Source organism: Tachyglossus aculeatus, assembly GCF_015852505.1.
Source record: "Tachyglossus aculeatus isolate mTacAcu1 chromosome 12 unlocalized genomic scaffold, mTacAcu1.pri SUPER_6_unloc_3, whole genome shotgun sequence".
NCBI lineage: Eukaryota > Metazoa > Chordata > Mammalia > Monotremata > Tachyglossidae > Tachyglossus > Tachyglossus aculeatus.
Window position 1 is genome coordinate 3,590,250 of NW_024044830.1, and position 14,142 is coordinate 3,604,391.

At 48.7% G+C, this 14,142-nt stretch overlaps 1 protein-coding gene across 1 annotated transcript; it reads right to left on the reverse strand.

Moving 5' to 3' along the window:
* Window positions 1-817: 817 nt before the first annotated feature.
* On the reverse strand, window positions 818-1,480 carry LOC119921573 (olfactory receptor 6C75-like). Its single transcript, XM_038741701.1, has one exon. It carries the CDS (start codon window positions 1,478-1,480, stop codon window positions 818-820), a length of 663 nt encoding a protein of 220 aa, XP_038597629.1.
* Between the last annotated feature and the right edge of the window lie 12,662 nt (window positions 1,481-14,142).

Here is a 14,142-nt window from a genome sequence, read left to right on the forward strand (position 1 = left end):
TCATGTTTACACATGCATACGTTCTGAGATGAGAGGAAGTGGGAGTGATATGGGGAGAGCATGAGGGTAGAAGTGAGGGGGGAAGTGGAAAGTGGGAGTGAAAGGGAGAAGCAATAGGAGCAATAGCATAGTAGCGAGAGGTGGTGAGCCATTGGGTACCCCTCCGCTGGCAACCAGTGACATCAAATATCTAGGTGCAAGAACTCACTTTGGTAGCACAAGGAAGGAGATTTGAAAAAAAAGAAAGACACACATACATTGCACCCGCGGTACTCCATCAGTTTCGGCCCCGACTTGCAGAGCAAACCTCGGAACATCTCTATCATATTGAGGGAAATGGCAAGATTCCCTTCTGAGTGGACGAGGACATGGGTTGCAGGAGGACACTGGGCAGGGGAGGAATTTACAGGAGGACGGGTGCGGGGGTGCACAGAGGGCTGGAAAACAGCCGGGTCGTGTTTGTCGGGCAGCAGATGAAGCATTAGGCTAATGTACAGGCACCGAGTCTCTGTGGTCGACCATTTGTGACTCCTGCAGATTTTCCTGTTATTTTATCATAGATGACCCCTCACTTCCTGGAGGAAAACCCAATACGATGCACCAGGGCCGTGAAGGCTCGCTTGACCTGCTCGTTCGGCAGCGTGTAGATGAAGGGGTTCAGCATGGGAGGAGCTGAAGTTTTGAGCACCGCCACCCCCTTGGTCAGTTCCACCCTGTACTTGGAGGACGGTTTGATGTACATCAAGATGCAGCTGCCGTATGTGATGGAGACCACGACCATGTAGGAGGAGCAGGTGAAAAAGTCCTTTCTCCTCTGCTAAGTGGAAGGCTGTCTCAGGATAGCACGGGCGATGGCTGTAAAAGATGCAGTAACCACAGCCAGGGTTATCGGGAGCCTCCCCAAGGCCAACAGGAAAGCCATCAGCTCCAAGAACCGGGTGTCCGAGCAGGAGAACTGTAGCATGGGAGAAGAATCACAGATGAAGTGGTTGTTATTGGAGGTGCAGAAATCATGATGGAGGAGAAGAATGACTGCCAGAAACCCAGGCAGACAGGAGCAGAGGACCAGCAGGGCGCAGAAGTCCCTGCCCATGATGGCCGTGTAGTGCAGGGGCCGGCAGATGGTGACGTAACAGTCGTAGGACATGGAGGCCAGGAGGAAGCACTCCAGGAAGATGATGAACAGCTGAGTGAAGCAGTTGGAAAAAGAAATAGTTCCGTGTCCGGTGACGATAGTGACCAGGAATCTGGGAAGGCAGGCGGACGTGAAGGCGATCTCCAGTAAGGAGAAACTGCCCAGGAAGAAGTACGTGGGGGTGCAAAAGCCGGGGTCCAGCAAGATGAGAGTGACGATGGTCAGATTCCCGGTGACTCTTAATGCACAGGTGAGAAAAAGGCTGAAGAAGAGCAGGGTCTGAAGATGGGGGTCATCGGGGAGCCCCAATTGGATGAACTCTGTCACCCCCGTGCTATTTCCCATGGTTGCTTTTTCTCATTGATTGGACCTGTTGATGCAGCAGAAGGGAGAGAAAAATGAGGGCTGGCACAGAAGCAGCCTTTGACCCAGGTGGAGAGGCCAGAAGCAGTGAATCCCTGTTCTCTCCCTTCCTTCATTCAGCGGTTCATTCATTCAATCGTATTTTTTGATGGCTTATTGTGTGCAAAGCATTGTAGGAAGCGCTTGGAGGAATACAATATAACAATAACAAACACATTCTCTGCCCTTATTGTGGTTACTGTCATTTGTCAACACGAGCTGCAAAGTACAAGTGCTGTGTCACCCGCGTTCTAGACTGTGAGCTTGTTGTTGGGTAGGGATTGTCTCTATTTGTTGCCAAATTGTACTTTCCAAGCGTTCAGTACAGTGCTCTGCACACAGGAAGCGCTCAATAAATACAATTGAAGGAGTGAAATTTCCAAAGAAGAGGCGACAGTGTCTTTGAAATATCGACCTCATCAGCCTCTTTTCTGATCTTAGTGTCCTTAGTTTCAATATCTGCTTTACCGACATTTTTCTCTGAATTAATACCTTTCCCTACAATCTCCCCCGCTAGACTGTTAATCCTTAATGGCACGGATTTTTTATGGTACTTCCAAAACACTAACCATGAATCAGGCACTGTGATAAGCTCTGGGTAGATACAAGCTAATCAGTTTGGACATAGTCCATGTCCGAGTGGAGCCCATAGTCTTAATTCCGATTTTACAGATGAGGTACCCGAGGCACAGAGAAGTTAAATGACTTGTCCAAGGTCATACAACAAAGTGGCCGAGCCGGGATTGGACCCAGGTCCTTCTGACTCCCAGGTCCGGATTCTACTAACTCTGCTTTACTCTCCCAAGAGCTCGGAATCGTGCTCTACACCAATCAAATAGGTGCTTAGTCAATTCTATGGCTTGATTGATTATTTAAGAGTAGGTTCTAAATTAGTGTTATTGATTAATGAATTTGCTGTTTGGCTGATGAGTGCACCGACAGAACACTCAGATCTATTACCGGCAGAACGTAGGAAAGGGAAACTCTTTCTTGTGTCAAACAAAGACCACACAATTTTCCCACTGTCTCTGATGGCTTTCTCAGGACTTTGACTTGACATGGAGAGGCAGGAGAGAATTTTGTGTTTCAGTCTAGTTCCACCTCTTGGGCACACGGAAGCAGCCTCTACCTCACTAAACTAAAGTCACAGCATGGTGGTGGTAATGGAGGGGCGGGGAGAATCTCCTCCAGGTTCTTCCAGGGGAGAACTCTATATTAATCCCTCACAGAGACCTCCTCTCTCTCGACCCTATCCAGCTCTCTCAGCGCATCGCCCCCAACTTCGCTTCCTTATCCTCTCTGCCCACTCCTGATGGGCACTCTTGGGAGGGCACCGTGGCTGAGCGGAAAGAGCATGAGCTTAGTAGTCAGAGGTCATGGGTTCAAATCCTGGCTCTGCCAAGTGTCAGCTGTGTGACTTTGGGCAAGTAACTTAACTTCTCTGTGCCTCAGTTACCTCATCTGTAAAATGGGGATTAAGATCGTGAGCCCCACGTGGGACAACCTGATCACCTTCTATTCCCCACCGCTTAGAACAATGCTTTGCACATAGTAAGCGCTTAACAAATACCATCAGTATTATTATTATTACAGTAAGCGCTTAATAAATGCAATAATTATTGTTATAATTATTATTATCATTGATGACCATATTGCTGCTGTCAACTCCACCCTCTCTACTCTACTCAACTCGCTCGCTCCCCTTTCCCTTCGCCACTCTCGCACCCCTAACCCACAGCCTTGGTTCACTGCCATTCTCCCCCACCTTAGCTCTTATGCTCGAGCTGCTGATCGCTGCTGTAGAAAGTCTGAATACCATGCCAACCTTGTTCACTTCAAATTTATCCTTTCCTGCCTTAACTCTGCCCTCTCCTCTGCCAGGTAAAACTATTTTTCTTCCCTTATTGACACCCATGCCCATCAACCCTGGAAGTTATTCCGAACACTGAACTCGCTTCTCAGGCCCCCTGTTCCTCCGCCTCCTCCATCCCTCGCCCAAAAAGATCTGGACACCTACTTCATTAGAAAAATTAGCACCATCACGTCTGTGTTTCCCAAGGTCATCCCTTCCCCTTCTCCATTCCCCCCACAAATCTCTCCTCTATTTTCCCATCCTTCCCAGCAGTATCTTCAGATGAGATCTCCTCCTAACTCTCAAGTGTCACCCCATCCACCTGCGCTTCGGACCCCATTCTCTCTCATCTTACAAAGCCCTTACCCCTTCCCTCCTCCCCTGATTAACATCCATCTTCAACCGCTTACTCTCCAATGGTTACTTCCCCTCTACCTCCAACGGCGGCGAGGAGCCACAGCTGAGCTGCTGGAAGCCGTGCTCAGGAGCATTAATGAATCTATGCCTCTAACCACTATGGCAGACGACAGAGACTGGGGATCTCGAGAAGCAGAACGGAGAGCAGAAACAGATGTTCAGAGCATAGAGGCAAGGGGTGGGCTATTGGGACTCAGCCTGGAGAGCCCTGGCTAGGTTCTTCCCCTCGGACGGGCAGAGACACTGGGTTTATCTTTGGTAGATAGTGGGGAGGGGGGCACTTCCGAGGGCCCAAATTAGCCCCAGAAAAATTTCCAGGAAATGGGCATGTTTTCCGTCCTTTCCATTTCCTTCCATTTTCTCCACTGTTAAGCAAGTAGGAATCTCCAAAGTGACGGTCTGATTTCAATCAGAATTGTGGGTTACACCTAGCACTTCTTTTCTGTGATACTACCTAGAGAATCACGAAAACATCTTCATGTCGCTATCTAGAGTATCACTGTAGTATTTCTGTCCCTCCGATTCCACATTATCAGGTGCTGGATCTAGAAGCAGGGGGCATGGGAATGGTCCAAGGTGCTGAGATATGTATGGCTTGAGAGTCAGAAGACACAGATCCACCTCTATCGAACAATCGTTTTTATTGAGCACTCACTGTGAGCAGAACGCTGTACTAAGGGCTTGGGTATATAGTATAATAGACACATTCCTTGTCCACAAGCAGGTTACAGTCTAGAGGGGGGGATGGACATTAATATGAATAAATTCCAGGTATAGACATAGTGCTGTCCTATGGTGCTTGGAGGGGTGTGGTCAATAAAAAGAGCAGGTCAGGATAATGTAGAAGGGAGGGGGAAAAGAGGAAATGAGGGTTTAGTCAGGGAAGGTCCCTTTGAGGAGATATGCCTTCAATAAGGCTTTGAAGATGGTAAGAGTAATTTTCTGTCGATTATGAAAAGAGAGGGTGTTCCAGGCTAGAAGAAGGACGTGGACGAGTGGTCAACGGCGGGATAGGCAAGATCGAAGTATAGTGAGTACATTGGAAATAGAGGAGCAAAGTGTGCAGGCTGGGTTGTAGTAAGAGAGTAATGAGGTAAGACATCCATTTATACATACATACACAGACATAATTCTTTTCTTTTCCTTCCTTTCTCCATGTTGCTTTTCCCATGGCCTCTGAGTGACTGGAGAAAGAGAGATTCATCACTGCCCAGGATCATTCATTACACAGCATCAGCTCTGACAACTCCCAGCAGCCCTCAAGTTTGAAGACAGGAAACAGATAATAAAAACAGATATGGTAATTACATTTGTTTTTTTCAAAGTTGAGTTCACTTTTCAATCAATCAGTCGTATTTATTGAGCGCTTACTGCGTGCAGAGCGCTTTTCCTGTGAAGAGCAGTGATATCATGATTCTCTTCGCAGAGCAGTTACTCTTTCCTGTTACAGAAACGAAGACGGCAGCACTGTTCCACCAAGGCAGAATTCTGGTAACATCATCTGCGATCATCACTTGGCACTGATCAGAATTAACCTTTTCCCTTCAATATAGACTGTGAGCCCCATGTGGAACAGGGACCTGAAAAACTTGTATCTGCCCCATTGTTTAAAACAATGGTTTTTAAATTTATTAATTACTCTCTCCCCCTCAGACTGTAAACTCGTAGTGGGCAGTGACACTGTCTGTTCATTGTTGCATTGTACTCCTCCAAGCGTTTAGTACAGTGCTCTGCACACAGTACGTGCTCAATAAATATGATTAACTGACTGACTGACTGACTAATTCACACATAGGAAGTGCTTATCAAATGCCATAAGAAAAAAGATAGATTACATTCCGAGGGCCTTAGAGGTTACTTAACCCCATTTTACCTTTATATGGGATCCATCATGGTGGAGGTGGGGATTGAAAAATGGTTTGGAAGAGAAGGAGTTATATTGGCTGCCATAAGTGGAGAAGACAGTCGATTATCTAGGTTTTTGTCACAGCTCTGTCAGTCGTCTTTTGATCACCGCTGGCAAGTCATTCAAATATGAATACACAGTCACACTCACAAAACGTACAAGTACACGACTAAAAAAGAAATGCATAGGGTAGTGAAAGTGGCTAATGGCGCATCTCAACCAAGAAAGGGCGCTATAAATCAAGGAAGGCTTCTTGGAGGAAGTAGCATTTGGCTTTGAAGGAAGGTTCCGATATGTTCTGGCTGAGGGAAGAGGGCACGGTGTTTCCTGGAGCGGGAAGGAGTAGGTTATGGAATATTGCAGGATCGCCAGCGAGATACATTTGGAAGCTTTGCTTGGGAGGAAGAAAGGTCACAGTCTGGGTAGGAGGCTTGGGAGAAGAGATTGGATTCGTATCGGGGAGTTAGCAGGATGACAGCCCTAAAGCCAACAGAGACGAGTTCTCATTTGATGTGAGTAGCAATGGGTGGGTGAGAAACATGTGACACATTCTCAGCCCACAAGGAACTTTCACTCTAAAGGGTGAGATAGAAATAATATATATTCATAAAAGGAGTGATCAGAACAGGTTACTGAGTGTTCAGTGAGATTCCCAGTTCCACCGCCTGCCTGCTGTGTGACCTTGGGCAAGTCACTTCACTTTTCTGTGTCTTGGTTTCCTTATCTGTAAAATGGGGATTAAGACTGTGAGCCTTACGTAGGACTGTGTCCAATCCGACCATCTTGTATTTACCCCAGCGCTTAGGACTATGCCTGGCACATAATAAGCGCTTAACAAATACCATAATAATAATTCATTAATAATCATTCATTCATTCTACTACTTCTGCTATTACATCTGCTGCTACTATTACCACTATATCTACTATGACTACTTCTATTAGTATTACTACTTCGGCTACTACTACTGCTGATTTTCTATTATTACCTTTATTGCTGCTACAACTATCAGTCAATCACTCAGTCAATGGTATTTATTGAACACTTTCTGTGTGCAAAGCACTGTGTGCAAAGCAGTGTACAATGCACTTGGGAGAGTACAATACAGTAGAGTAGGTAGTCATTATCTTTGCCTACAAGAAGCTTATAGTCTAAAGAGGGAGACAGACGCTAAGTTAATTTTCAGATGGTTATGTACATGAGTGTTGTGACACTGAAAGAGTGATTAGTATCAAAGTGCTTATGGTATACAGATCCAAGTCTGTAGGTGACACAGAAGGGAGAGCTTAATCAGGAAAGGGTTTTTGGAGGAGATATGATTTAGTAGTGCTTTGAAGGCACAACTCCTCCTAGAGGCCTTCCCTGGTTAACCCTCCTTTCCCCTCTTCCAGTCGTTTCTGCTTCGCCCTGACCTGCTCCCTTTATTCATCCTCATCCCAGAACAACAGCATTCATGTACAGATCAGTAATTTATTTATTTGTATTGAAGTCTGCCTCCCCCTCTGGACTGTAAACTCTTCGTGGGCAGGGAATGTGTGTGTTTATTTTTACAATGTACTCTCCCAAGAGCTTAACACAGGGCTCTGCACAAGGTAAGCTCTCATTAAATATGATTGAATGAATGAATGAACACTTGAATGAATGAAGTGGAGGTAGTGGTGTCCTGTCAGATATGAAGGGGGAGGGAATTCCAGGCCAGAGGGAGAATGTGGGCAAGGGGTCTGTGGTTAGAAAGAAGGGCTTGAGGTACAATGAGTAGGCTGGTATTAAAGAAGCTAAGGGTGTGGGTTGGGTTGCAGTACCAGATGAGGGAGGTAAGGTAGAAGGGGGAGAGCTGATTAAGTATCTTAAAGCCTAAAGTTAGGTTTTTGTATTTGATTCACAGATAGATGGCCAACAATTGCAGGTTTTTGAGGAGAGGGGAGATACGGACTGAGCCTTTTTTAAGAAAAATGATCAGGGCGGCAGAGTGAAATACGCAGTGAAGATAGGAGAGACAGAGAATCATCATTACTACTACTACTACTACTATTTATTTTTTCATTTATTTATTCATTCATTCATTCGTTCGTTCAATCGTATTTATTGAGCGCTTACTGTGCACAGAACACTGTACTAAGCGCTTGGGAAAGTACAGTACAACAATAAAGAGTGACAATCTTTGCCCACAATGAGCTCGCAGTCTGAAGTGGGGGGAGGGAGATATGAATACAAAAAAAATTAAAGATACATACACAAGTGCTGTGGAGCTGGAAGAGGAGGGAAGAGCAAGAGAACAAGTCATGGAGACCTAGAAGGAAATGGATGATGAGGAAAAGTGGGACTTTGTCTGGGAAGTCCTCTTGGAGGAGATGTACCTTTAGAAATATTTTGAGGAGGTGGGTGGAGACTAATTATCTGGCAGATTTGAGGAGGGAGGGTGTTCCAAGCCAGAGGCAGGATGTGGGCTAGGGGTCGGCAGCGAGACAGGCGATATCAAGGCACAGTATGAAGGTTAGCACTGGAGGAAATAAGCATGCGTGCTGGATTATAGAAAGAGAGAAGTGAGATTAGGTTGGAGGGGGGAAGGTGCTTTAAAACCCATGGAGAGGAATTTTTGTTTGATACGGAGGTGGATAAGCAATGGTTGGGGTTTTTTGAGGAGATGGGTGACGTGTTCAGAACATTTTCGTAGAAAAATGATCCAGCAGCAGGGTGAAGTATGGACTGGAGTGGGGAGTGATAGGAGTCTGGAGGTCAGCATGGAGAGATTGATGCAGTAATCCAGGCATGATAGGATGAACGATTGTATTAACGTGGTAGCAGTATGGATGGAGAGGAAACTGTGGACTTTAGCGATGTTGTGAATGTGGGATATCAGGATTTCGTGACGGACTGAATTTGTGGGTTGAATGAGAGAGAGGAGTCAAGGATAACGCCAAGGTAAGGGGCTTGTGAGACAGCAAGGATGGTGGTGCGATCCACAGTGATGGGAGAGTACTACTACTACTACTTCTACTACTACTACTACTACTACTACTACTACTACTACTACTACTACTACCACTATTCTGAACCCCATGCGGGACAGAGACTCTGCCCAACCCAATGTTCCTATGTCCACCACAGCGCTTAGTACAGTACCTGGCACAAAGTAAGAACTTAACAAATACTACAATTCTTATTCTACTACTCATACGATCACAACTAGCTCCAAATCTACATCTCTGCCGCTGCTCTCTCTCCCTCGCTTCAGGCTCGTGTCTCCTCCTGACTTCAGGACATCTCCATCTGGATGTCCGCCCGCCATCTAAAACTCAATATGTTCAAGACTGAACTCATCTTCCCTCCCAAACCCTGCCCTCTCCCTGACTTTCCCGTCACTGTAGACGGCACTAAGATTCTTCCTGTCTCGCAAGCACGCAACCTTGCCCTCCTGCCATCACACCGCGTGGCCCACGCTGCTCCCGGAAGGATCCTCTCCTCGGAGCGCCAGAGAGGCCCGCCATAGACGCCCTGGACTCCGTTCCCTAGAGGCCCGCCCGCCATCACACCGCGTGGCCCCCACTGCTCCCGGAAGGCTCCTCTCCTCAGAGAGCCACCGTAGACGCCCCCTGCTTCCACCCCCCCCCCACTTAAGCGACCTTCCTTAAAGTGCCCCCCAACCCCCCTTCCCGGTCCGGTCCTGACTGACTCTCCCCTCCCCCCCACCCCGGGAAAAGGGCCCTTGTTATCGCCAAGTTACATTAATGACAACCCCATTCGCACCTACTCAGTCCTCCCATGCTAGTTGGCTGTTCACTCTTCTCCCCAGGTATCTCTGCTCCCTTACAGATCCACCTTACTCCAGCAGGTAATAGTTTGTATCTGCTCTTTGTGATATCATTATCTGCCAATTTTATTATTGCCATAGCATGTTAATTGTTTAACTACCCCCTGTGATGCCATCGCCTACGTATATCATTGCTACTGTTTTATCGCTTCTGCATCTCATTTGTTAACCTCCCGCTGTACTGTCACTCGTCCTGCTGACCTCACCATGAATTTTCAATTCCCTTGCTCCCAACTGCCATTCCCATTCCTCACCTTCCCCTTCCCCTCTCTCACCCAGCTTTTTCCCTCCCTTTCCCCCACCAAGACCACTCCCCCTCACCCCCTAACAAGGAGACCTCTGTACAAGCGCCATTCCTCCACTCCTCCCTCCCAGCCCCCTCCCTCCCGTTCTCCCCGCCCCCACCCCATCCCAGTTCTCCTTTCCCATCGCCACCCCTCATCCCAGTCTCCCCGCCGAGGCCGCGGCCAACTCATCCCAATACAAACCCTCCCCACCCCTCGCACCCTTCCCCCTCCCTCCCCCACCTCGACAGCAGCTGCCAAGTGTGGCCTCTGGAACCCCCGCTCCGTTTTAGGTAAGATCCCTTTCATCCTGGACCTTTTACTTTCCAGATCTCTACTCATCCTCGCCCTAACTGAAACATGGTTGTCTCCGGACGACACGGTCTCTTCTGCTGCTCTCTCCAGTGGGGGCCTCTTCTTCTCCCACTCCCCCAGACTCACCGGAAAAGGAGGAGGTGTCGGTTTCCTTCTCGCCCCCCAATGTCGCTTTCGCACTATCCCTCCTCCCCCTTCCCTTTCGTTCCCTTCCTTTGAAGCCCACGTTATTCGCCTCTACCACCCCCTCCAGATTCTTGTAGCCGTAATCTACCGCCCCCCCCCGCCCCACCTCCAACTTATTTAACGATTTTGACCCCTTCCTCACCTTCCTTCTCTCCTTTTCCATTCCCACTCTGATCCTCGGAGACTTCAACATCGACATGGATATCCCTGATGACTCCTCTGCCGCCCGCCTTCTATCTCTCCTCGACGCTGCCAACCTCTTGCTCCACCCCACCTCACCCACTCACCAACTTGGTCATACCCTCGACCTCATCATCTCCTATCGCTGCACTCTGTCCACCCTCACCAACTCTGAAATCCCTCTCTCTGATCATAATCTTCTCACCTGCCTCCTCACTCACACTCCTTTCCCCTGTAAATCCATATTACTCCCTCACAGAGATCTCCGCTCTCTTGACCCCATCCATCTTTCTGAGAGCCTCACAACCCACCTCGCCGCCCTCTGCTCTCTAACCAGTCATGATGATCAGATTACTGCTCTCAACTCTACCCTTTCTACTCAGCTAGACTCACTCGCTCCCCTTTCCCTTCGCCGCTCTCGTACCACTAACCCACAGCCCTGGATCACTGCCACTGTCCGCCTCCTTCGCTCTTATGCTCGAGCTGCCGAACGCTGATGGCAAAAGTCTAAACACCATGCCAACCTCGTTCACTTCAAGTTTATCCTTTCCTGCCTTAACTCAGCCCTCTCCTCTGCCACATAAAACTATTTCTCCTCCCTTATTGACACCCATGCCCATCATCCCTGTCTGCTCTTCCGTACATTCAAATCCCTTCTCAGGCCCCCGGCTCCTCCCCCTCCTCTTCCTTCACCCCCAACGATCTGGCCTCCTACTTCATTAACAAAATTAAATCCATCAGGTCCGACCTCCCCAAAGTCACTCCCCAGCCTTCTCCAAGCGCCCGGCTCTCAACACTCTCTGCTACTCTCCCATCCTTCCGAGCAGTATCCTCAGAGGAGCTCTCCTCCCTCCTCTCAAGTGCTACTCCGGCCACCTGTGCTTCCGACCTAATTCCCTCTCATCTCATGAAATTTCTCCCTCCATCCCTTCTCCCCTCCTTAACTTCTATCTTCAACCGCTCACTCTCCACTGGTTCCTTCCCCTCTGCCTTCAAACATGCCCATGTCTCTCCCATCCTAAAAAAACCTTCTCTTGACCCCACCTAACCTTCTAGTTATCGCCCCATATCCCTCCTACCATTACTTTCCAAACTCCTTGAACGAGTTGTCTACATGCGTTGCCTCGAATTCCTCAACAACAACTCACTCCTCGACGACCTCCAGTCTGGCTTCCGTCCCCTACATTCCACAGAAACTGCCCTCTCCAAGGTCACCAATGACCTCCTGCTTGCCAGATCCAACGGCTCATACTCTGTCCTAATCCTCCTCGACCTCTCAGCTGCCTTCGACACTGTGGACCACCCCCTTCTCCTCAACAGGCTATCCGACCTTCTCTTCACAGACTCCGTCCTCTCCTGGTTCTCCTCTTATCTCTCCGGTCGTTCATTCTCAGTCTCTTTTGCAGGCTCCTCCTCCCCCTCCCATCCTCTTACTGTGGGGGTTCCCCAAGGTTCAGTGCTTGGTCCCCTTCTGTTCTCGATCTACACTCACTCCCTTGGTGACCTCATTCGCTCCCACGGCTTCAACTATCATCTCTACGCTGATGACACCAGATCTACATCTCTGCCCCTGCTCTCTCCCCCTCTCTCCAGGCTCGCGTCTCCTCCTGCCTTCAGGACATCTCCACCCGGATGTCTGCCTGCCACCTAAAACTCAACATGTCCAAGACTGAACTCCTTGTCTTCCCTCCCAAACCCTGCCCTCTCCCTGACTTTCCCATCTCTGTTGACGGCACACCCATCCTTCCCGTCTCACAGGCCCGCAACCTTGGTGTCATCCTCGACTCTGCTCTCTCATTCACCCATTACATCCAAGCCGTCACCAAAACTTGCCGGTCTCAGCTCCGCATCATTGCCAAGATCCGCCCTTTCCTCTCCATCCCAACTGCCACCCTGCTCGTTCAAGCTTTCATCCTATCCTGTCTGGACTACTGCATCAGCCTTCTCTCTGATCTCCCATCCTCGTGTCTCTCCCCACTTCAATCCATACTTCACGCCGCTGCCCGGATTGTCTTTGTCCAGAAACGCTCTGGGCATGTTACTCCCCTCCTCAAAAATCTCCAGTGGCTACCAATCAATCTGCGCATCAGGCAGAAACTCCTCACCCTGGGCTTCAAGGCTCTCCATCACCTCGCCCCCTCCTACCTCACCTCCCTTCTCTCCTTCTACAGCTCACCCCGCACCCTCCGCTCCTCTGCCGCTAATCTCCTCACCGTGCCACGTTCTTGCCTGTCCCGCCATCGAACCCCGGCCCACGTCCTCCCCCGGGCCTGGAATTCCCTCCCTCTGCCCATCCGCCAAGCTAGCTCTCTTCCTCCCTTCAAGGCCCTACTGAGAGCTCATCTCCTCCAGGACCCCTTCCCAGGCTGAGCCCCTTCCTTCCTCTCCCCTTTGTCCCCCTCTCTATCCCCCCCATCTTACCTCCTTCCCTTCCCCACAGCACCTGTATATATGTATATATGTTTGTACATATTTATTACTCTATTTAGTTATCTATTTATTTTACTTATACCTATATATTCTATTTATTTTATTTTGTTAGTATGTTTGGTTTTGTTCTCTGTGTCTCCTCCTTCTAGACTGTGAGCCCACTGTTGGGCAGGGACTGTCTCTATATGTTGCCAGCTTGTACTTGCCAAGCGCTTAGTACAGTGCTCTGCACACAGTCAGCGCTCAATGAATACGATTGATTGACTGATTGATCCTCTACTCCGCTGTCTCGTTCACCCCACACATCTAATCCGTCACCAAAACCTGCCACTCTCACCTCCGCAACATCGCCAAGATCCGCCCTTTCGTCTCCATCCAAACCACTACTTTACTGGTTAAATCTCTCATCCTATCCCGACCGGATTACTGCATCAACCTCCTCTCTGATCTCCCATCCTCCTGTCTCTCCCCACTTCAGTCTATACTTCACTCTGCTGCCCGGATCATCTTTCTGCAGAAACGCTCTAGTCATGTTATTCTCCTTCTCAAAAATTTCCAGTGGCTGCCTGTCAACCTACGAATCAAGCAAAAACTCCTCACTCTCGGCTTCAAGGCTCTCCATCACCTTTCCCCCTCTTACCTCACCTCCCTTCTCTCCTTCAACAGCCCAGCCCGCACCCTCTGCTCCTCTTCCGCTAACATCCTCACTGTAACTCGTTCTCGCCTGTCATATCATCGACCCCTGGCCCACGTCCTTCCCCTGGTCTGTAATGCCCTCCCTCTACACATCCGCCAAGCTAGCTCTCTTCCTCCCTTCAAAGCCCTACTCCTCAAGGAGGCCTTCCCAGACTGAACCCCATTTTTCTTCTCCTCTTCCCCATCCCCCCGCCCTACATCCTTCCCCTCCCCACAACACCTGTATACATATTTCTCCAGATTTATTACTCTATTCATTTTACTTGTACATATTTACTAGTCTATTTTGTTAATGATGTGCATATAGCTTTAATTCTATTTGCTCTGACGCTTTTGACACCTGTCTGCATTTTTTTGTTGTTGTCTGTCTTCCCCTTCTTGACTGTGAGCCCGTTGTTGGGTAGGGACCGTCGTTGTATGTTGTCGACGTGGACTTCCCAAGCGTTTAGTACAGTGCTCTGCACACAGTAAGCGCTCAATAAAAACGATTGAATGAATGAATGAATAAAGTTACTATGGAAAGGGATG